Below are 24,185 nucleotides of genomic sequence, written 5' to 3'. Positions count from 1 at the left end.
TCTCTTTAGTTTAAAATTAATCTCTTTGTGAAGTACTTTATGTCCTGTGTAGAAAAGACACTTCATAGAGAAAAGATTGCTTTAAACACTAGAGGACTACACTACAGATGATGTGATGTGGGACATGGGCATACCGAGACTTTAAAAGCTTTAGTTAAATAGCAAAATCGATATCATTTATCTTTCTTCTTTATGGAAACAAAGGCTTTTGTCTCTTTCATTTGCTAATAAATTCTCAGAATCTTGTTACCTAGTAGATTTTCAATAAATATTTGAACTAATGAATGGTTGGTTTTCTTCTCAATCTTTTATATTTTGGAAGGGAGAGAAACTGGATGCACATGCTAAGTGCACATCCTACCACTAAGCTGTACTTTGTTCCCACAGTATTTTAGCTTTCTTTTTACTATTCACATAGATGATATTTTCTGCATTAGTTTTTCCCAATAACTAAGTAGAAAATACTCATAAAAGATATTGAAAAGCGGGAGATAGATCAAAATGCAAAAGATGCAGCAGTTTGCTAAAGTAAGCTTTTAAATGCCTGAAGAGGGCTGGAGAAAGCACAGTGGTGAAGAGCACTGGCTGCTCTTGCAGAGGACCCACATTTAGTTCCCACTGCCCACATGATGGCTCACAACCATCTGTAACTCCAGGTAATCTGGTGCCTTTTGTTGGCCCTATCGGGTACCAAGCACACATGTGTTGCACATACATACATATAGGCACTCAAACATATAAAGCAAATAAAAATGAATTAATAAATAAAATTTTAAATGTCCGAAGAGATGCACATTCATTTCAGGACAACTTAGGGAATTTGCATTAATGTATCAAGTATCTGTTAGTATCTATGCCTATGTTTCATTTTATATGCACCTAATAGAAGCAGTGCCTTGGTTTAATGCAAAATCACCTTGTTTTGCAACATTGAAGCAATGATTAATTTAGACAAGATTTATTGACAGGTGCTAAAATAAATGGTGAAATCTTATTGCAAAACATGGTATTACATAATCTGAATATCACCCACAAATTCCAGGACAGCCAGGGTTGTTATGTAGAGAAACCCTGCCTTGAAAAACCAAAGCCAACCAAACAAACAAAACCTAAAACATAAAAATAAAAACAATTTTTTAAAAAATTTTTAAGCCAAATCTCAGTATCATAAAAAATCTAACAAGATTGAGGAGCTGTTTTGATTAAAGGAGACTAGAGAGACTCAGTAAGTACGCGAAATGCATGCCCTTAGCTGAGGACCATGAATCTAAAACAACCTCTTTATAGCAATTATAAAGAACATGTCAGAACAACTAGAGAAACTTGGATATCAGATAGCATCACTGTTGATGTTAACCAGCATCTGTTAATTGTTCTGTGCTTATAAAGGAGAAATATGCTGAAATATTAAGTGGTGAACCATCAGTGTCTACAAATAATACTCAACAATCAGAAAAAAAAGCCAGACAATTCTCAAATGGTTCACACACAACAAATAGAATATATGCTGCCAGATGATGGTGGTGCGCGCCTTTAATTCCAGCACTCAAAAGGCAGAGGCAGGTGAATCTCAGTGAGTTCAACACCAGCCTGGTCTACAGAGTGAGTTCCAGGACAGGCTCCAAAGTTACACAGAAAAATCCTGTTTCAAAAAACCAAAAAAAAAAGTTAATATATGTCAATGCGTGTATTTATGGACATACAGGACTATATAGACCAGACAAAAATATTTCACAGATGTGCATGCCAGCATGCATGTTTATAAGAGAAAAGAGAGAGAGAGGAAGAGGGAAAGAGAGAGGGAGGGAGAGAAAGAAGGTGAGAGGAGGAGAGAGAGTGTGTGTATTGCAATGAAACAATACCCATTAGGGAATCTAAGAAAATGGTGTGTGCACTCATTGTGCTGATCTGTAAATTTTCTCTGGTTAAAGTTTTCTGAATAAAACACAGAAAAGCTTTTGAAAGTCATTGTGAACTTAGGGTTTTTCAGCTGCTTGTTCAGTCAAACATTCTAGATAGTGATAACAAACCTTCTTTCGAATTTTAAGCTTTCACAATCTTATTTTAGCTCTCTTTGCTTTGCTATTCCTTGCCATCTTTCAGAGAGCCATTGTACTCTTACATGTGGGCAAATACTTCAGTAAATTCTGAATATGTTTTGTGTGACTTACATTGTTTCTGAGTAACAGACCTTTCTTTGTGTGTGTGTGTTTTTAAGATGTCTCTTGTATATCTAATCAAAAGCCTAATTTTTCTTTTTAGTATAGCAGCCTTTCAATTTTTTTGGAATGTAAGCTTTATCTGCCTAAGATCATTTTCTTTTTTAAGATTTATTTTATGTGTACAAGTGTTTTGCTTGAATGTGTGCATGTATGGGCACCATGTGCATACCTAGTGCTTGCAGAGGTCAGGTGTTGGACCACGTGGGACTGGCATTATGAATAGCTGTAAGCTACCATGTCAGTGCTGGGACTCAAACCTAGGTCTTCTGCAAAAGCAATGCGTGTTCTAAACTGATGAACCATATCTCAAGCCCTTAAGTCCTTTGATACCCCCTTTGTCTTAGATCAAAGCAGGGCCCCTAGTACTGATGAAAATTGTTAAAACACTGCTTTATTCTATAGAGAATACAGAAAAAATAGGTTCTGAATAACAAACATTAAGTGCTATAGGAAGTAACAGTGCACTGTGTAATGAAGTGATCTGAGATACACTATGTCCTTATCAAGGCTGATTATTATTGTTGTTTAGAGACGAGGCTCCACAACATAGCCCAGTCTGATTTTGAGTTCACCATCCTCCTGCCATCATCGCCCAAGTGCCAGGATTACATGCATGAGATATCACACCTAGATAAGGTTGGTTATTTCTAAGTGATTTTATTCTATACTCTAACCTTTTGATAGTAATCTCTGCAAAATACAATACAGGGGCTTACGTCATTGTTGCTCCTGGATCTGCAGTCATTTGATTGGTCACAAAAACAGCAACATTATATTCTGCATAAAAATAAAATTAAGACACTAAGAGAAGGACAGTAAAAAATACAAAGTTCATTGTTTAGATTTCAGTTTAGGTTGGGTGGTGGTGGTGCACACCTTTAATCCCAACACTCAGGAGGCAGAGGCAATCAGATCTCTGTAAATTGGAGGCCAGGTTGAGCTATAGATCAAGTTCCATGATAGGAAGGTCTACACAGAGAAACACTGTCTTGAAAAACAAGACAAAAAGTAGATTTTGGTTTAGGAATCTTGCACCATTGAGTTTATTTTTTTAAACAAGCTCTTGTTTCTAGCTATCCTGGAACTCACTTTGTAGACCAGGCTGGCCTCGAACCCAGAGATCCACCTACCTCTGCCTCAACCGTGCTGGTATTAAAAGTGAGCCACCACTGCCCAATTTAAAATCAACCTCAAATGGAATTTTTTTTTTCAAGAGAAGGTTTCTCTATGTAGAGCTGACTGGCCTGGAACTCACTATGTAGACTAGGCTGGCCTCGAACTCAGAGATCTACCTGCTTCTGTCTCCCAGAGTGCTAGGATTGAAGGCATATGTCACCATGCCTAGCTTCCTATTTTTCATTAATAATAAAAAATACTGCTAAGCGGTGGTGGCTCACGCCTTTAATCCCAGCACTCGGTAGGCAGAGGTAGGTGGTGAATCGGTGTGAGTTTGAGGCCAGCCTGGTCTACAGAGTGAGTTCCAGGACAGGCTCCAAAGCTAACAGAGAAAACCTGTCTCAAAACAACAAACAAAACAGAAAAACAAGGCCAGTCAGTGGTGGCGCTCACCTTTAATCCCAGAACTTGGGAGGCAGAGGCAGGCGGATCTCCGTGAGTTTGAGGCCAGTCTGGTCTACAAGAGCTAGTTCCACGAAAGGCTCCAAAGCTACAGAGAAACCCTGTCTCAAAAAACCAAACCAAACCAAACAAACAAACAAACAAAAACCAAACGAAACAAAAAAAAACTTAAGGGCTGAAGAGATGGCTCAGTGATTAAGAGCACTGACTATTCTTCCAGAAGACCTGAGTTCAATTACCAGTACCCACATGGCAGCTCACAACTGTCTATAACTCCAAGATCTGACACCCTCACACAGACATATATGCAGGCAAAACATTAATGCACATTAAATAAAAATAAATAAATAAATAAATAAATAAAAGAAGAAAAATACTTAAATTCATCATTATTGTTATTTATATCAAAATTAGTTTTAGTTTAAACAATCATTTAGATTATCAAAGTAATTTAAAATGTTATGCTTCTGACATTCTTCTGAGGTTCTCTGCAAACACACTATCATAAACACAGTCAATAGATGCTATGTGACACTACTGTTTTATTTTAAAGATCTACCTTCTGAGATTTTTTGGAGTCGTGACAACATCTGGGCCAATTTTTGTTGCCTTTCAGCCAATTCCCCACGGCCACTGAAATCCACTCGAAAAAGTGCCATTATTGAGTCAACGATCTGCACAGGAGTAACATAAAACCAAACATGCATTTTAAAATAGAAGGAAGATGCTTGTTTATACAGAATAGAAAAATATGGTAAATAGCTCTGCCAGTGAACATTATTTAAAAGCTTGTACCAATAGTTTGAAAATGCCAGCTTCTTCATGAAACTTGGCTGCTACATAATCAAGTAGCTCCATCTGATGTTCACCTGATGGGAAACACAGAAAATGTTACAAAAGCCAGAAGCAGAGGCTAACTTAAGCTCGTGTTTGTGTTTTTCGGAAACAGGCAGATAAGAGTTCTTCTTTCCTCTCAACTATACTAAGTAAGGGCTGCATATTTCTGATTGAGCATTGTGGCAAATGGTACCTTAGCAAAAAAAAAAAAAAAAAGTTGCTCTGGGTGGCTTTAGTTCAGTGGTAAATCACATGCCTAGAGTATGTGAAACCCGGAGCCAATCCCAGCACTACAAGGGAAAATAGCTGACAGTTACTCTACATTTCAGAGAAAACAAATAAAGAATTTGAAGGTAGTTGAGTACCTTGAGGACTTAGCAGATGATACTATTTATGGACTAATTTGCAGAAAATTTAATGAAAACAGGTGAAAATGTTGTATCATCAGATGGTAAATTAGTGTTGTCACCTTTCCATAATCTAAGCGTAAAATGTACAGGGTTCTTACTAGTATAGGCACGGGCATAGAGTACATTGTCCAGTACTGCATCGTGGTCTACGTTAAAGCGATCAGCAATGTCACGAAGGCGATCTGGACGGCTGGAGTGTGGCAAGATTAAGGATCCAATAAACCAGTTCCGAAGAAAAGGTAGCACTGTGAGCAAGTAAAACAACTGAGACGTAACAAGTGTGTCCGCAGAGGCATTCTGAATGCTAGCCATCACTTCAGGACTCCCAGAGCCCCTCTCTATAAGTGTTTCAAAATATTTTAGGTGATGGTAGGAGATCACACATAATGGTAAAGCAGAAATTGAATATTAAGTTTTTAAATAAGTTTAGAAGCTAGTTGTGATGTCCTTATTTTATAAGGATACTGACAAAGAGTTTTGGCAAATAATTTAGGATGATGTAGCAGAATAGTTAAAAGGAAAATTAGAAACTAAGGTTCATAAGTCTCTTTTGTTCAGAGTTCTATAAAAATAGACTTATTCTAGAACAGTAATGTCACTGAGTTATAATTCAAGTCACTTCAAATTCTTCATTGGTTCAGAATGAAATAGTTTAACATTACACTAATAATGTATGGCAAAATAATTAAAAATTTGGTGATATGAAGTAAAGGGTCAAAAAGTAACCTCAAGAGTCTAAAAGGGATCTGATTTGATTAAGCAGGTTTTTGTTTTTGACTTTTATACACCTTCTAAAGAAGTTGGTAGTTTTCTGAAACTAGTACATTCTTGTATACCGCAAATGGAAGATGCTAATAATCACTAACAGGTAAACTACAGAGAAGATTTAATCAACACTTTATTCTCTGGCCTTTAGTGACTCTAACAGTGTTCCAAGTGGAATGAAAAACAAAAAATACATGTCTGTAGTTTCATTTCACTTTTATGTGCACTGTTTATAAAGCATTAACTATTGCCATGTGGTGGTGTTGCATGCCTTTAATCCCAGCATTTAGGAGGCAGACAGACCTCTGTGAGTTTGAGGTCAGCCTGGTCTATAGCGTGAATTCCAGGACAGCCAAGGCTATACAGAGAGACTTGGTATTGAAAAATCATAAATATAAAATAAAATAAAGGGGCTGGAGAGATGGCTCAGTGGTTAAGAGCACTGTCTGCTCTTCCAGAGATCCTGAGTTCAATTCCCAGCAACCACATGGTGGCTCCAAACCATCTGTAAAGAGATCTGGTGCCCTCCTCTGGCGTGTGAGTATAAATGGAGGCAGAAAGTTGTATACATAATAAATAAATCTTGAAAATAAAATAAAATAAAGCTGGGTGGTGGTGGTCCACACCTTTAATCCCTGTACTTGGGAGGAAGAAGCAGGTGGATCTCTGAGTTCAAGGCCAGCCTGATCTACAAAGTGAGTTCCAGGAAGGCCAGAGCAACACAGAGAAACTCTGTTTTGAAAAACAAAAACAAACAAAATTAAACAAAACAAAATCCCAAACAAGAGTTGAGTTTACACTGAGGGAAAATACAAATGAATCTCTAAGTACTTACTAACTGATTATCACATGGAATTAATGACCATATTACCCCATTATCAGTGCAGAGCATTATAGAAAACAAAAGTAATAAGAATTTATGTCCTAGGTAAGTTTAAAACTTACAAAGACAAAATATAAACGTAAGAAGAAAAATATCAAGAAACAGTAGTAAAGGTTGAGAGACCCCAAGAAAAAAAACATGAGAGATTTCCCTCCTGACTTTCCCCTTGCTCTCAACTATTTTCTTCCTGTTTTGATAAAGTCCAGATTGCTGATCTGCCAGAGTCACTCCTCCCTTTTGAGGAGCACTATTAGCCAATTCTTTCTAAAATTAGTGGAACTCCATCTGAGCCCCTCTTGCTGCAGCTCTAAGCATCCAATCCTCCTTTCCCAAGTCAGAAGGTTTCTTCAGAGACTTCTCATGCCCAGATTTCTCAGCATTATGAAAACAGTTCTTGGCTTATTTTTCTCTCATAGGAGTATTTTTGATAATAAATTCTACAATAGTTCAGGAAGGACAAGATTTTCTGAATTGGGTAGTTACAGAAAATCAGAAGGAGCAGGCCTTGATATGAGAGGCTTAACAATTTGTATGATTCAATAAGACTATGACATGGGGATAGAGGGAGCAAATCCCCTGTAGAATGCAACATGTGGATTTATTTCTCTATGACCAGCCAAGCTAACAGTCAAAAGAGAGCAAAGCAAAAGGCATTTCAGACATTTCAGATCTCTTTTTACCATCTTGATCACCTTTCTGAAAGCAGTACTTTCAGGAAACCAAAAGAAAGATGCTCTGGGGATGTAAGAGGCCTTAATGATAACACAAAAACCTTCATTACCTAAAGAATGTTATTGTATGTTTTCCAATTTTTAACATGTTTAGCAGGATGGGATTAGACTGGAACATTCTTATCTCTTTGCCTCTAATTCTGCTGAGAAATAAGCCTGGTGAAGCAGGTCGGGCTTCATTTAATGAACCTGTGCAGCTCTTACATCTTCTGAACCTGGTACCTCCTCAAACCATTGTGTAAATCCAATTACACATTGTCTCCCTCGCTTGCTGTTTCCTTGAGACTTCCATCACTCCAGATGCCACTGCAAATGTTCCCTGGAACTAATTCCCAACTCCAGTGATCTTTCTCATCTGTTCTCTTCTCTTCTTCACACTTCAGATTTGCTTGCCTTCCACAGGCAGACTTCCTCCTACTTTCTATGACTGTACATTCTTCATTTTAGTCCTCTTCATAAATACAAGCACATGTCAAAGTTACAAGTTCACTCTACCCTCTCTTTAGTTAATTCATCCACATCTCTGACTCCATCCTTTCCTCAGAATTTTCCACAGTTATCTGTACATCCTCTTGTCCCTCATGTTCAACACTCTACCAAGAAACATCAGTGTCTTCAGTACCATTCTGCTCCCTGCCTAGATGAGACTCAGGGTGGCCTCTCAGGCCAATCTCCTTTTTCTGCAGTTTCCCTTAGTAATGTTTCCCATCCTGTCCTTTTCTTTTCTTTTTTTTCCCCCTTTCATTTATTTGCTTATTTTTAGGGGCAGGGTTTCTCTATGTAACAGCCCTGACTGTCCTGGAATTTACTATGTACCAAGCTGGCCTTAAACTCACAGAGATCAACCTGCTCTTGCCTCCTGAGTGCTGGGGTTAAAGACATCCACCACCATACCCAGCTTCCTTTTTTTTTTAATATTTAATTATTTATTATGTATACAATATTCTGTCTGTGTGTATGTCTGCAGGCCAGAAGAGGGCACCAGACCTCATTACAGATGGTTGTGAGCCACCATGTGGTTGCTGAGAATTGAACTCAGAACCTTTGGAAGAGCAGGCAATGCTCTTAACCACTGAGCCATCTCTCCAGCCCCCCAGCTTCCTTTTGTGCATATTGCTTCCAACCTAGACAACATTCCCATTTTCTGAGATTTCTGAAATAAAAATATCTAATTGACATTCACCATCTGATTTCAAAGTTCTTCATGTCTTTGACCCAAATCACCTTTCTGGAATACTTTTATATCAATTAAACTGCCATACCCTCTGTGACACTATCACAAGCTTTGACCCTTTCTTTCCTTCAATATATTTAAGCTCCTCAAGTCTTTCCCTCTACTTGAAGCAAAATCTTTGGATATGAAGCTTTAAAAATGATTAAGATACAATTTCACCTCATGTATTTGCTTATCATTTTGCATCAAACCACGTATGCAGTGATGTGAGCATTTGGTCAGCACTGCTGTCCCCTTTACTTTTGTCATTATTGTTGTTACTAGGATCACTATGAAAATGATATATCAAGACACATTCTCTTTTGTAATAATATTACTCTACCACACTGCCTCAGGATTTGTTTAAATAAAAGGGTTACAAAGTATTTTCTGTATCAATGAAGATAATCTTTCCTCCTGAGTAGCCGCCTGCTCCTGGAAGTTGCGCTGTCACTAGGGAACAATTAAAAATTAATATTAACATGAATGAATAAACTTTGCGAAAACAAACACATAAGTTAACCTTAAGTTTATATTGGTTGCAATTTTAGTAAACTTAGCAAAGAACAATGACCCTTTGGCTTCTAAAAAGATTGCTGTAGTTCCACCACAGTAACCAATGGTAAATAAGTACTCTGCAAGGATAATAATTATTTAACTGAGAATTTTAATCTCTCTCACAATGTTTGTCAAAACCAATTTTTTAAATAAATAGAATTAGAATTTAAATGTTAGTTATTTTCATAATAACCACAAATATAATTTTTGCTAAATAATTCTAGTTATCTTTCAATTACTGTCCATATTTAAATGTATTTACTTTGCATGTATACATATGTATACTGTAGCAAGTGAACTGTTCCTATGTATGGGCACATGTGTGTCCACCGTTTGTGAGACAGCATCTCTTACTGAATATGGAACTTACTGATTGTGCTAGACTTGCTAGGCAGCAAGGCCCAGGAATCTTCCTGTCTCAGGCTCCCCAGAACTGGGATTATAGGCGTGTGGTGCAGTACCCAGCTTTTTACAAAAGTGCTACAGATGCAAACCTAGGTCCTCATAATTATATAGCAAGCGCTTTCCTCAACTGAGCCATTTCCCCAGATTGGCATCCAGCTTACTATATAGCCAAGGATGACCTTGAAATCTGATCCACCTCTCCAAACTGGTTTATACCAGGGCTAGGGATTAAGTCCAGGGCTTCATGTATGCTAGACTTAGTATCAACCAAGCTACATCCCCAATTCGTATGTATTGTATTACGATAGCTAACATAAAGAATTACTTCATACTAGGCGTTCACATTATTTCATTTACTTTTCAAAACTCCCCAAGATTTGGCACTATTATTATTTCAGTTCTATTATGAGGACAATTAAAGGGGTAAAGCAACTTGCACACACTCATACAGCTATCAGTGATAGAAACAAGACATTTTGATTCTAGAATATTGGCCACCTTTTCACTTTTTTCCTGTGTGTGTTTGTGTGTTGTGTTAGCATGTGTGTATGCATGTTCACATGTGTTAAGGTGCATATCAGACCTCCCCACTTTTTGTTTTTTTCAAGACAAGGTTTCTCTGTAGTTTTGAAGTCTGTCCTGGAACTAGCTCTTGTAGACCAGGCTGGCCTTGAATTCACAGAGATTCTCTTATTTCTGCCTCCCAAGTGCTGGGATTAAAGGAATGCGTCACCACCGCCCAGCTTCAGAACCCCCTTTTTTAATTACTTTTCTATATTCCTTTTATTTAAGTAAAAGAAATACAAATAGAATCTTTGTGCATAAGGAATTTCTTGTTTATTTTGTTTTAGAAAAAATTATATATTTACTTTTTAGGAAATTTATATTTGTCAGGTGTGGTGGTACATGCATTTAATACCAGCCAGCACTTGAGAGGCAGAGACAGGCAGATCCCTGTGAGTTCAAGGCCAGCCTGGTCTATACAGAAAGTTTCATCCACCCAGAACTATATAGTGAGCCCTGCCTCAAAACAAATAAAGACCCAAAATTATATTTACTCATTTATTTCGTTTAGGGGCACATGATGCAATGACATGTTTGTGGAGGTCAGAGGGCAACTGTGGGAGTCGGCTCTCTCCTACTACCATGTGGGTTCTAGGGATCAAACTCAAGTTTCTTCGGTTGGGAGGCAAGTGCCTTATCCACTGAGTCATCCTGCTGGGCTCCAAATTTAATTTTATGCTTCATTTTGGACAGAATACACCCACAGGCAGTAAAGTATTCTAGTCTTTAATAAATTTTATGTCATTGTTATGTTTTTTAAAAAGACAAAAAAGATGGATAGGAAGAATTTGATATACTGGGTACCACTCCTGCCAATTCACCATAAACCATTTACCTCCTCTATACCTTCATGCAGGTGTTCATAGTGCAGCATTGACAACAGTACTTCACACACACACTCCAAAACCATCCGTGCAACAATGGGCTGTCTACTTAACCTCTTGAGCTTTTGTTTCCTTGGACATTTTGGTTCAATCGCATAAGGTCATGTAAGATGCAGTAGAGATCTACTAAGTGAACGTTCTGACTATCACTGTTATGTTGTATGTTCTTACCACAGAGGGTATGAGACAGCTGAGTTTTTCCAGTACGAAATTCTGTAAAAATTTAGAAAAAGGAACTTTTATAAAAGTACAGTTACTATTATATATTTTCACTAAAGAAACAAAACTAACACTGCATTTGGGTTAGGAATGTTGCTTAGTGATACAGCACTTGTCTAAAATGCCCACAGTCCCGAATTCCACTTCCAGTATTCCCCTCCACAGAAGAACCTCACTGCTTTCTAACTGTCAAATCTCACTCTTAAAGGACCTCCTATCACGAAAGGATGCTGCATGTATGAATACCAGAAGTGGGAGACAAAACAAATTCACCCCCTCAACATAAGTACTGTTTAGGTTAAAGTTAATTTAAAGCAAATTTTCCGTAGGACTAGTCACACAAATGAGAGTTTCAGACCTGACCATAGAGAGGACAGCCAGGCTCTTTTCTCAAGGAAAAGCTGATGTGATCTTGAATAGCGCCATCCCTAGTTACCAGCAGAAGCAAATGTTTTCCAAAGGAATACTTCCCTAATCATTTAGGTCCACTGAACTCTCAGTTTAAATTTTTAAAAAGCTCGGGGGCTGGAGAGATGGCTCAGAGGTTAAGAGCATTGCCTGCTCTTCCAAAGGTCCTGAGTTCAATTCCCAGCAACCACATGGTGGCTCACAACTATCTGTAATGGGGTCTGGTACCCTCTTCTGGCCTGCAGGCATACACACAGACAGAATATTGTATACATAATAAATAAATAAATAAATAAATATTTAAATAAATACATAAATATTGTATACATAATAAATACATACATACATACATAAATACATAAATATTTAAAAAGCTCATAAATATATTTAAAAAGAATATATTTAAAAAGAATATTGTATACATAATAAATAAATACATAAATATTTAAAAAGCTCATATATAAGAGGAGAAATTGCTAAGATTGAATCAATAGAAATGAAAATCAGATTTACTTCTTCAAGTCAATAGAAATAATGACAACAAAACATTTAGTTCTCTCTTTTTTTAAAAAAAGATTTTTAAATTTAGTATACCGTGTTCTGTCTGCATATGTGTTTGCCAGAAGAGGGCACTAGATCTCATTACAGATGGTTGTGAGCCGCTATGTGGTTGCTGGGAATTGAACTCAGAACCTCTGGAAGAGCAGCCAGTGCTCTTAACCTCTGAGCGATCTCTCCAGCCCACATTTAGTTCTCTAAGTACAAATATTGGATTGTCAGATTCAGCATGTAAAACAGCTATTACACGAATTAATTGTTAAAAATGATAGCATATAGGCTAGGTATGGTAGTGCTGGCCTTTAGTATTAGTAGTTGGGAGACAGAGGCAGGTAGTTCTTTGTGAGTCCCAGGCCAGTCAGGGCCATACAATAAGACCCTGTACATATACATACGCACACACACACACACACACACACACACACACAATATATATATATATATATGCTATAAAGTGAAAAAATTTATTCTCTATATTCATGAAATATTCCTAAACAAAAATCAACCTTATTATTGAATTACCTTTTGAGGGAATAAGAGAAAAAATTCAATTTTTTAATTTTTTTCTATAGCAATCAGAGGTAACAGGAAGAAAAATGTCAATAAGAAATATGCTGTTAGTATATGTTTTTATTTTAGCTTAGAATAGTCCTGTAGTATAATAATTGATACTTCATCAAATATTCTCAAGCAGGAACTTGTTTATTATTTATTGTTTAATTACACACGTATCCGTATATTAACAAATGTCATTTTATATAAAACTATTAAGGTTCTACCTACCTCCAAAAGCTTCTGTAATTGCCATACTTTCAATGCCACCTCCTAGTAATTTACTGGAAACAGATAAAAAATATTGGTGACAGAGTATAAATACAGATTAAAAAAAAATAAAAAAGATGCGCTAGGTGTGGCAGCGCATGCCTTTAATTCCCAGAACTTAGGAGGCAGAGCCAGGGGGACCTCTGTGAGTTCTAGGTCAGTCTGGTCTATTGAGTGAGTTCAGGACAGCCAGAACTGTGTAGAGAGCGACCCTGTCTCAAAAATAAAATAAAATAAAATTAAATTAAATTAAAAAAAGGAGATGAAGTTTGTATCATTAGTAACATATCATCTATATATACAACAAGAATGGGAATTCATAGTTGAAAGAAATGACACTCACTGTTTAAGTCACAGGTTCTATTGTGGATTAGCAAGAAGATTAAACAAAGTAATTTATAAGTCCCATTTTTATTTCTGAGTATCAATAGTAAATGTGTCCGTAAGGCTTTATGTCCATTGCTCTTCTGAATTGGAATTAAAAGATTCGTTAAGCTAGATGGTGGTGATGCATGCCTTAATCCCAGCACTTGGGAGGCTAAGGGAGGAAGATCTTTATGAGTTTGAGGCCAGCCTGGTCTACAGTGCTTATTTGAGGAAAGTCAGGGCTATACAGGGAAACCCTATCTCAAAAAACAAAAGAACCACAAAACAAAACAGAAAACAAAAAGAAAGAAAGAAAGAAAGAAAGAAAGAAAGAAAGAAAGGAAGGAAGGAAGGAAGGAAGGAAGGAAGGAAGGACGGACGGACGGACGGACGAACGAACGAACGAACGAACGAAAGAAAGAAAGAAAGAAAGAAAGAAAGAAAGAAAGAAAGGGAAATGAGAAAAAGTGTTTATTTTGTGGTGCTAGGGATTGAACCAGGGTCTTGCATACATATGCTAAGAAAGCCTGAACTACACATATGCAACCGTCTTTATTTATTTATTTATTTATTTTATTTATTTTTTTTGGTTTTTCGAGACAGGGTTTCTCTGTGGCTTTGGAGCCTGTCCTGGAACTAGCTCTGTAAACCATGCTGGTCTCGAACTCACAGAGATCTGCCTGCCTCTGCCTCCCGAGTGACCACCGCCCGGCTTGTAACGGTCTTGTTACTAATCAAATTTCTTAAACTGTGCATAGATAATGTTTCTAAAAGTTATATGAATAGTTAACTGAATATCCAATTTTTTTTCAGGTGCATCTTTCTATGTAAGCCAGGCTGGCCTGGAACTCCCTATGTAGCCCAAGCTGGACACAAACTCAACAGAAATCCACCTGCCTCTGCCTCTTAAGTGCTTGAGTTAAAGGCATACACCACCATGCTTTAATTTTTTTTAAATATTTATTTATTTATTATGTATACAATATTCTTCCTGCATGTATGACTGAAGGCCAGAAGGGGGCACCAGACTTCATTACAGATGGTTGTGAGCCACCATGTGGTTGCTGGGAATTGAACTCAGGACCTTTGGACAAGCAGGCAATGCTCTTAACCCCTGAGCCATCTCTCCAGCCCCCCATGCTTTAATTTTTAATATGCTCAGGAACATGTGAAAAACAGAAATTAAGAGAATCCAGTGATTGCCATTGTTGGTTTATCTCACATAAAACCAAATTTTAGGCAGACCCTATCAGAGAAGAAAATGTTCAAAGATAGTATGCTTGTTGTTTTTTTGTCATCTTGATACAAGCCTAGATAAATTGGGAAAGAGGAAATCTTAACAGAGAAAATGTCTCCATCAGATTGGCCTATAGGCAAGTCTAGAGGGCATTTTCTTGATCAATGATTGATGTGGGCCTACTGTAGGCTGTGTCATTCCTGAGCAGATGGTCCTGGGTGTGATAAGAAAGCAAGCTGAGTTAGCCAAGGGAACAAGCCAGTAAGTAAGAAGCATTCCTCCATAGCCTGTTCCTGCCTCCAGGTTCAGGCCTTGAGTTCCTGCCCTAATTTACGTCAGTGATGGAGTGTGACCTGATAGTTAGGAGAGTAGGGTGTTGTGCACATCTTTAATACTAGCACAGGAGAGGCAGAGTCAGGTGGATCTCTGTGAGTTCAATGCCAGCATGGTCTACAGAATGAGTTCTAGATCAGCAGAGCTACACAGAGAGACCCTACTTTAAAAAGTCAAAGAGAAAGGAGTGAGGAGAGTTTTAAGACAAAATACACTCTCTTCTTCCCAAGTTACTTTTGGTCATAGTGTGGTGTTTTATGATAGCAATGGAAACCCTAAGACAAATAGTATATACAATGTTAGCAGTTAGAAGAAATCTGCCAGGTTTTGACAGCATATATTTAATTGGTAACACAATGTTTTAGTGCATTTAATGTTCTTACTATGAGAAGAACTAAAGAAATTATGATCTCATTCATCCATTCATTAAATGCAGTAAGTAAGTGTTATTGTGCTGAGACCTGGTAGGAGCACTTAAAAACCCTTTGTCGTTTCTATTAGCATGTCTTTGGGGATGCAATCACAAATTAGACAAAGCCTTAAGGGAATAGATTTATTATTTGCCTAAGTAATACAGCAATTTAAATGCAAATTGAAGCATTTTGAGGTCTCTGCTGACTTCAATTAAGAAAAGAAAAGAGGTTAGAGAGTTGGCTCAGTGGTTAAGAGTACTTGCTGCTTTTGTAGAAGGCTGAGTTTGGTTCCTAGTACCCACACGGTGGCTCACAACCATCTGTAACTCCAGTTCTAGGGGATACAGTAACTTTTCTGGCCTCTATGGGCTAAATACACACACATAAAACAAAATAAGTAAAAGACACTGGCATGTATAATCTGAGAAGGACATTGACTACAAAATCATTCCATGAGGAGCGCAAACCCTTGAGAAATCTTATAAATCAGGTGACTATTAAAGAATTTTCATGCTACTTTTCATCTTGAGAAGAGTCGCCCTGAAAATGTATAGTTTTGGAAAATAATAGTCAAAATTTCTGGCATTTATGCAATGCTGAGAAGCTAAAGAAGTAACCCCAAGACTTCTGTGAAACCAGCCTAAATTATTTGAAACAAACAAAAAAAAATGACTTCCTAGCCATGTGGTGATGATACACGCCTTTAATCCCAGCACTTGGGAGGCTGAGGCAGGTGGGTCTTTGTGAGTTCGAGGCCAGCCTGGTCTACAACAGTTAGTTCCAGGACAGCTAGCACTGTTACATAGAGTAAACCCTGTCTCAAAAAACCAAAAAGAAAAAAAAAAGATTTCTTTTGTAAAACGTGGGAACATTTAGAATTAGGTGCAGAAGAGTAATATTTTAAATCTAACAAGATTTAACAGATACAAATCAAACCTACATAATACTATTTGGTGTTTGAGAGCTTTCAAAGTATGGGAAAATTTGGCTTCCTGATAATAATAGAATAGCTCTTGGAAAGTTGTGGTATTAGATCTATAGTTTTGAGGTTGATAACTAAGTTTATAAATAGTAACTGAACATTTATAAATAGCTAAATCTCAATACACTTCTATGATTATTAGACTTAAAAAAGATATGTACCATAAGGAAAGATCTTGCTTTCTTGGGTGACTGAGGATTGAATACAGAGCCTTACAACTGCTAGGTGAGCACTTGATCACTGGGTCACATCTAGATCTTGGGAAGATTTTACTAATTAATAATTAGATAAATAGCCAGGTATGGTGATACATAGTCTGTAATTTCAGCATTTGGAAGGCTGAAGCAGAAAGATGACAAGTTCAAGTCACCCTGGAAAATGTTATAAGACCCTAAACACACACACACACTCACACACATCATTCATGAGCTCTCTGGGAAGATAACTGATGACAATTACTAGTTTTAAGTACAATAGTGGTGATAGTATTAAAAATGAGAGTCCTGGGCCAGGTGGTGGTGGCTCACACCTTTAATCTTAGCACTCAGGAGGCAGAGGCAGGTGGATCTCTGTGAGTTTGAGGCCATGCTGATCTACAGAGTGAGTTCCAGGACAGCCAGGGCTACACAGAGAAACCCTGTCTCCAAAGGAAAAGAGAGAGAGAGAGAGAGAGAGAGAGAGAGAGAGAGAGAGAGAGAGAGAGAGTGTCTTGGCTGGGCATTTAGCTTAGCATTCATTTGGGTCTAATTAGTAGCTTAGACTTCATAGACTTCAGCCTTTGATCCTAAATCTACTCCTCCTACAAGTCCCTTATTTGTGATCTATATTTTCCTGACTTTCAGACCTAAAACCTAGACGTCATCCTTGGAGAAAAATCTATAAAGTAACTTTTTTTTTTTTTTTTTTTTTTTTTTGGAGATAGGGTTTTTCTACCGTCATTTTCCTGGAACAAGGTCTGTAGACTATGCTGGCCTTGAACTCACAGAGTTCCACCTGCCTCTGCCTCTACCTCCCAAGTGCTGAAATAAAAAGTTCACCATCACCACCCAGGATAATTAACTATTATAAAAAAAAATAATAAACTTTTTTTTTTTTTTTTTTTTTTTTTGGAGATAGGGTTTTTCTACCGTCATTTTCCTGGAACAAGGTCTGTAGACTATGCTGGCCTTGAACTCACAGAGTTCCACCTGCCTCTGCCTCTACCTCCCAAGTGCTGAAATAAAAAGTTCACCATCACCACCCAGGATAATTAACTATTATAAAAAAAAATAATAAAGTTGGGCTCAGTATCCCTGGCTGTTTGGAAGCAGGAAGGTCACTTGAGCACCCATATTTAACATCAGCCTGGATAATCCAATTTGGGGGAAAACTCATAATCAATTTCGGGAAATTAACAATACATGTCAGAAAACATGAGAGTAAATGAAAAGGGATGCTAGAACCACCCTTGTTGAGGAATAAGTCCTAGATAGTTTCTTCTAAAATATTCAATCTAACAACTAATTTAAGTAAACACAAAGTGGGAAATGAAATTTTCTTCATCAAGGGAGATGGAAAGTAATGAAATATAAGCTAATATTTCAAGTCATGGATAAATAAAGGCTAAATTACAAATTATTTATGATTATGAATTCCTTGGAAGAAATGTAAACTGTCCAACCTGGAATTTGCCTCACGTTCATTTTGGAACAAACATTACAAACTCCTTCAAAGTAGGAAGCTACTTTTTCCACAAGAGTGGAAATCATGATGAGATAGAGGAAAATAAAAATGGACTCCAAAGGTTGTACTTAGTGGTAATAAAAATTGAGATACACACTCAAATTCCTGACTCCCAGTGGTGATATGGAAAACCATCTTCCTCTTTTCGCTGTACTCAAATGCAGTTAGGAATCCTGGTTCCTAGAGAAAGACAATGGACAAGTTAAAAAACAGTGTAAGATGATTGGAATAGCAACTGCTTCCCAGCACTACATGTTCAGTCATCAAGCTCATCATCTGTGTATGCTCCTTTTGAAGACTGTATCAGAAAATAGGCAAAAACATAGGCTTGGGATTAGAGATATGACTCAGTAGTTAAGATCTAGTAAAGTGCTCTTGTAAAGGACTTGGGTTCAGTTCCTAGCACCCACATGGTGGCTCACAACCGGACTTCGGTTCCAGAGGATCCAATGCCCTTCTCTATTTCTTATGGACACTGCATGCATATAGTGTACATACATACATACATACAAAACACTCATACATATAAAATAAAATTCTTTTTTTTTTTAAAATAAAAGCCCTAGGGGGGAAAAAGACCTTAGAGTCATCTCACATTCTTTTTTTTAATTAATTAATTAATTTATTTTTAATTTTGTGTGCATTGGTGTTTTGCCTGCATGTTTGTCTAATCTTGGAGTTACAGATAGTTGTGAACTGCCATGTGGGTGTTGGGAATTGAATCCAGCTCCTCTGGAAGAACAGTCAGTGTCCTTAACCACTGATCCACCTCTCCAGCCCCAACCTCTCACATTCTTATTAGGTAGCGTGATATAGGGATATCTGGTGCAATTCCAGAATCCATTTTTGAGTCTAGAATGGGTAAAAATACTGTGCCTTTAGAGGATAGTCATGCAGAATAAATGAAATACATCCATGGCACAGAACAGAATAGTATTTTACTGATGATGCAGGTGATCTCATTCAATAGCATCACCTCCCTCCAGCTCTAGACATTTTAAGGATCCCAGAAATAGTAGTGTTCACTACTCATGTGACAATGTCTTTACATGGCAGATGCATCATTCATTTGCTGAATTAATAAGCTACAGCTGATGTAGTGATGAACAGTGAAAATGGACTCTAATGCAGGTAATTATGTTTCTCTGTTGTTCCAGTAGTTCAACATGAGGGAGGAAAGAGTAAGCCCAGACCTAGCTTCAGTTAAGAAAAGATAAGATCTGGATGAAGAAAAGGTGTTCTTCTGTTTTTCCTTGAATAAGAAAATTTATGGCTGAGTAAGAACACTTGTTATGTAGGCAAGAAAACTGGAGTTCAAATCTCTAGCAGCTATGTAAAAAGCTTGGTATGGTTGTTTGTGCTTGTAACCCTAGCACTGGGGCATGGAGAGAGATGGCTCCCAGGAGCTCACTGGCCAGACAGCCTAGCCAAAACTAAGCCTCGGGTTCTGCTAGAAACCTTGTCTCAAAAACAAGGTGGAGGGGCTTGAGAGATAGCTAAGCAGTTAAGAGCACCAGCTGTTCTTCTGGAGGACCTTGGTTCAATTACCAGTACCCATGTGGCAGCTTATAACTGTCTGCAACTCTCCCTCCAAGTGATCTGACACCATCACACAGACATGCATGCAGACAAAATACCAATGCACATAAAATAAAAATAAATAAATCATTTAAAAAAAAAAAGAACAAGGAGGAGAGTAATAGAGGAAGACATAGGATGCTTCTGCATGCACAAGCATAGGCACTTGTACACTCACACAAAACATGTATATATACCACATATAAATATGAGATTTAGAGGCTAGAGAGAGAGTTCAGTCAGTAAATTTTTACTTTGCAAGCACAAGGACCTAAGTTCAGTCTCTGGAACTCAAGTAAAGAAGACAGGAAGTAATGCAAATGTGATCTCAGCTGAAAGTGACAGACAAGGTGGATCCTTGGATCTCACTGGCCAGCCAGCCTAGCCAACTTCATGAATCCTAGGATAGTAAATGGTGCCTGAAGTTTCCACCCATGTGTACACATATGCATGCACACCTGTACATACATACAAAATAATGAGATTTAGCGTCTAAAGATAAGAAGACTATGGAGAATGGTAAAATGACTCAGTAGGTAAAAGTGATAGCTTTAAATTTGACCTTAGTTCAATCCCAAAACCTAATTAACAGTCAAAGTAGAGAGCCAACTCCACAAAGTTGTTCTCCGACTTCCACATGTGTGCCATAATTCCAAGTCTTACCCCTATACATAACACACACAGACACAGACAACTTTTTTTTTTAAAAAAGATGTGTAGAAGCAACTAGGTATCACACACCTTTAATTCTCAAGTAGAGGCAAGTGGATCTCTGTGAATTTGAGGGATTGAGGCCAGCCTGGTCTACAGAGTGAGCTCCAGGACAGCCAGGGCTGCATAGAGAAACCCTGTATTAAAAAACCAAACCAACCAACCAACCAAATAAATAAATAAAATAAATTGGGTGGTGATGCATGCCTTTAATCCCAGCACTTGGGAGGCAGAGGCAGGTGGAGCTCCGTGAGTTTGAGAGTTTGAGGCCAGTCTGGTCTACAGAGCAAGTTTCAAGACAGCCAGGGGCTACACAGTGAAACTCTGTCTCAAAAAAACAAACAAAAATATGTGTAGGAGCTAGAAAGTAGTAGTTTGCCAAAATCTGGGCACTACTGTAAGACTTTCTAGATACTCTGGCGGTTGAGGAAGTGACTTCTGGATACATTGCCTTAGTGGGTCTATGAATACCATGGTCACTGGGTCCTCTCCAACACAGCCTCTTCTGGTCATGAGATTCCTCCTCCCTCCCCGCACAGACACATGAGAAATGAAAAAGTCTTGATCTTCAGTAGAGAGGGATACTTGGTGACTACTTTTCTGTACATTTTTCTATTTATAGACTAAAATAGGGGTCCTCTGATGATACCCAAAACTCTATAGGAGAGTTTAAGTCTAAGGCTATATGCCTTTCCCTGCAGCCTGACTGCTTGCAGCCCATGGTGCCACTGGAAGGTATGAGTTATGAATTCAGTTACCTCAGTGGACATGGGCATGGTTATATCTATTTCAGCTGCACACACATAGACCCTAGCTGATATTAGTCTTTTTCTAATCCAGGGCTGTCTTCCCAGGTGGCCTATACCAGGAAAGAGAAAATTCTTTAAGTCTGAGCTTCAGAAAAGCTATAGGTATATTTGAGAAGATGAGACCAAACTAAGGAGGGGACAGCTAAAAACAAATAAATGGCAGAACTAAAAGTCAAAGAAATATAAAGAAAAGTTTTGGTAAAATAATTGCCTTCAGTAGTATTCCAAGTATCTTAAAACAAAACAAAAAACAGGTTTTCTTTTTAGATTTTAAACTTTAACTGTATGTGTGTTATGGGGTACATGCCTATTTCTATCATGTGGGTTCTAGGAATGGAACTCAGGGCGAGATTATGTTCTAGGTATATTCATGCTCACCTCAGTCTTCCAGGAAACTAATTGTTGTGGCTTTGGGACTGAAGGAATAAGTAGGTAACATGGGGACTATAATATATTGTGATCTATCTACAAGAACTTAAAGTTGCTACTGTAGTTTCTAATGTTCATGAGAAAGTCTGCAAAGGCAACTCTGCTAAACTAAAACAGCAAAGAATGAACTTGGCTTACAATAAGTTTGTTGGCTGCCTCTTTAATCTTGTCCACTTTGGCTTCTGAGAGTCCTTTGACATTGCAGAGGGCTCTTCTTGTTGTCATTTGTATCCCTTTAACGGTACAGATTCCTACAGACTTCAGTTTCTTAATATCAGCCATATTCTGAAATGAAAGAATGGGTGTAGCAGATTGATAAAATGCCAGCCTAAAAGGCCCCTCTACTATATCATGAGCTTCGTGTCCATCTCCTTCCATCATGATGCTAATTTTACACAAGCAACCAGGTGGAGCCCACCCACTACCTAGCCAAATGTTCTGGAAATATCAGAGTAGAACATACCCAGCAGGTTGCCAAATGTTCTGGCTGTGCCCCGATTTTCCCAAGAATGTTAGTGAGACCATGGCAATGTAGCAAAAAATTAAAAAGAAAAGTCTGTTGGTGGAAAAGCTAGCAAATTTATCACACATTCACCCCCTCAGTTCAGCTCCTTCCTTCTACAGAACTTCATTACCAATATGTTCTCTACATTTTTCAAAGTTGTTTTTTTTTTCCCTTCTGCTCCTGAAGAACACAAATAACTACATCACAAAAAGACTGGGATTTTCTCCCTCTTCTATTTTCTAAAATTGATGGAAAGAGATTACTATCAAGATTTCAAAAGACAACCTCAGCAAACTTTTAACACCAAATGATTGCTGTTGATATCCACAGATTTTGACAGTCTACATTTCTGCCACCATGATTCACCCTGGTTATTGGACAAAATAGAATTTTTTGTAAATGAAAGCATTATCTATCTAATGTTAAATCTAGAGAGACAAGTGGTGGTGGTGATTGCTTAGAGATGCTCCAAACACCTCCAGCTGAATCAGTGGTTTTTAATCAATGGGACTCCTCAACAGTGTCTAGAGACATTTCTGGTTGTCAGAGGCAGAGGAGTACTACTGGCATTAAATGCATGAGTAGAGGCCAGGTGTATGAATTCAGTTTGATGTGACTATAGATATTTGTGAGTTGTAACTCCACGACACTAGCTGGTTGGTTTTGGGATTTTTCCCCTATATATTTTCCAAGCATACCATAAACAGACAAACCACTAGAGTTTTATTATTACCAGGTCTGAAGTGTGTCTCTTTGATATTAGCTTAAGATCAACCAGGCTTATTCTAGCTTTGATGAAGTCACTTTTATGTTAGCCAATATATCCTAACTCAACTTGTGGGGATCTGCTTGGGCTTGCTGCCATTCAGAGCTACTCTTCTGTTAGTAAGTTCCCCTTATTTATGTTAGTACAACTCTGGATTTGACTGCTTCCTTGCTTCAATCTCCTGGCTCCTGGGGGTCAGTTCTCATATACTGGAATTAAATTATTCTGGAACACCAAGCATGTTGCTGAACAACTGAAGACAGACAGCTCCCCTTCACCACACAATAAAGAATTTTCCAGGGTTGGTCAGGACAAGGCTGAGAGAATGGAACAGACCATTTAATACAGTACTGAAAAGTTACTCACAATTCCATGTTTCTGTAACAGGTCAATGTCTTGAAACAAAGATTCCTAAATGAAATGAAACAAAGAATGGATTTTAGACAGTCACATCTAAATAAATGTTTCACATTTTTGGGAGTGACTAATTCTGACTCACTAGTCATTCCATAATACTTCAGTTCCACTTATCTAAATACTGAAGTAGAATCGATCACTTTTTCAAACACATTGTTACATATTTAGAAAACAGACCAATATGGGTGCTGAGAATCAAAACCTGGCTCTCTAGAAGAATAGCCAGCCTAACTATTGAACCATCTCTCCAGCCCTCATTTGACCTATATTATTTAGTACTTTTTCAGGACCAGCGTGCATAGATAGCAGTAAGTTCTTTTAAGCTACTTTCATTTAGGGCTGGAGATGTAACCAATGGAATAGCATGTGCCTACCAGAAAGAAGAATTGAGTTGGAGCTCTTCTATTGCAAAACAAACAACAAAAACTTTCATACCAGTTGCTAAGTAGCTAAACTTAGCACCCTTTGCCAAAGAAATTGTTACACATTTATGTTTTCTACTTTTAGTTCCTAAAAACAGTTGCTAAAAAACATGAAATTTGATTTTTGTGGAAAGACTGAACATTGCCATAACTTTCAACATTCTAATAATACCTCCTCATCTTGGAATCTCGATTCCTCCTGCACAACTTGATCTTCTTTCATGTTGAAAGGGAAGCAGCAGAAAAATAATCAATTCTGGGAAAATAAGAAATATTATTTAAGATGTAGTTTTCCTATTTTGCTTTCTATTTTTGTGATAAAACATGGATAAAGGGCTGGGGAGATGGCTCAGTGGTTGAGAGCACTGACTGCTGCGCCGGAGGTCCTGAGTTCAGTTCCCGGCGGCCACATGATGGCTCACACCCATCTATGAGATC

At 37.9% G+C, this 24,185-nt stretch overlaps 1 protein-coding gene across 2 annotated transcripts in view; it reads right to left on the bottom strand.

Moving 5' to 3' along the window:
* The window catches only part of Dmc1 (DNA meiotic recombinase 1), a 34,705-nt gene extending 10,735 nt beyond the window's left edge, over positions 1–23,970 (bottom strand). Inside the window, exons 1-11 of one of the 2 annotated variants that reach the window (XM_050165751.1) lie at positions 23,920–23,970; positions 23,275–23,319; positions 21,776–21,922; positions 18,208–18,290; positions 13,019–13,071; positions 11,222–11,263; positions 9,020–9,092; positions 5,146–5,237; positions 4,596–4,669; positions 4,360–4,474; positions 2,939–2,999 (exon numbers count right to left, since the gene is read on the bottom strand). In XM_050165751.1, coding sequence (XP_050021708.1) covers positions 2,939–2,999; positions 4,360–4,474; positions 4,596–4,669; positions 5,146–5,237; positions 9,020–9,092; positions 11,222–11,263; positions 13,019–13,071; positions 18,208–18,290; positions 21,776–21,922; positions 23,275–23,319; positions 23,920–23,970 — 836 coding nt within the window. The remainder of the gene's footprint in view (positions 1–2,938; positions 3,000–4,359; positions 4,475–4,595; positions 4,670–5,145; positions 5,238–9,019; positions 9,093–11,221; positions 11,264–13,018; positions 13,072–18,207; positions 18,291–21,775; positions 21,923–23,274; positions 23,320–23,919) is intronic. The other variant, XM_050165752.1, reaches the window with a different exon arrangement.
* Positions 23,971–24,185: the final 215 nt, after the last annotated feature.

This window comes from Alexandromys fortis, unplaced genomic scaffold, assembly GCF_014885135.2.
Source record: "Alexandromys fortis isolate MF-2015 unplaced genomic scaffold, M_Fortis_MF-2015_v1.1 scaffold_157, whole genome shotgun sequence".
NCBI classification, from domain to species: Eukaryota; Metazoa; Chordata; class Mammalia; order Rodentia; family Cricetidae; genus Alexandromys; species Alexandromys fortis.
Note: the sequence above shows the minus strand (reverse complement) of the source record. Positions and strands in the feature narration are given on the sequence as shown.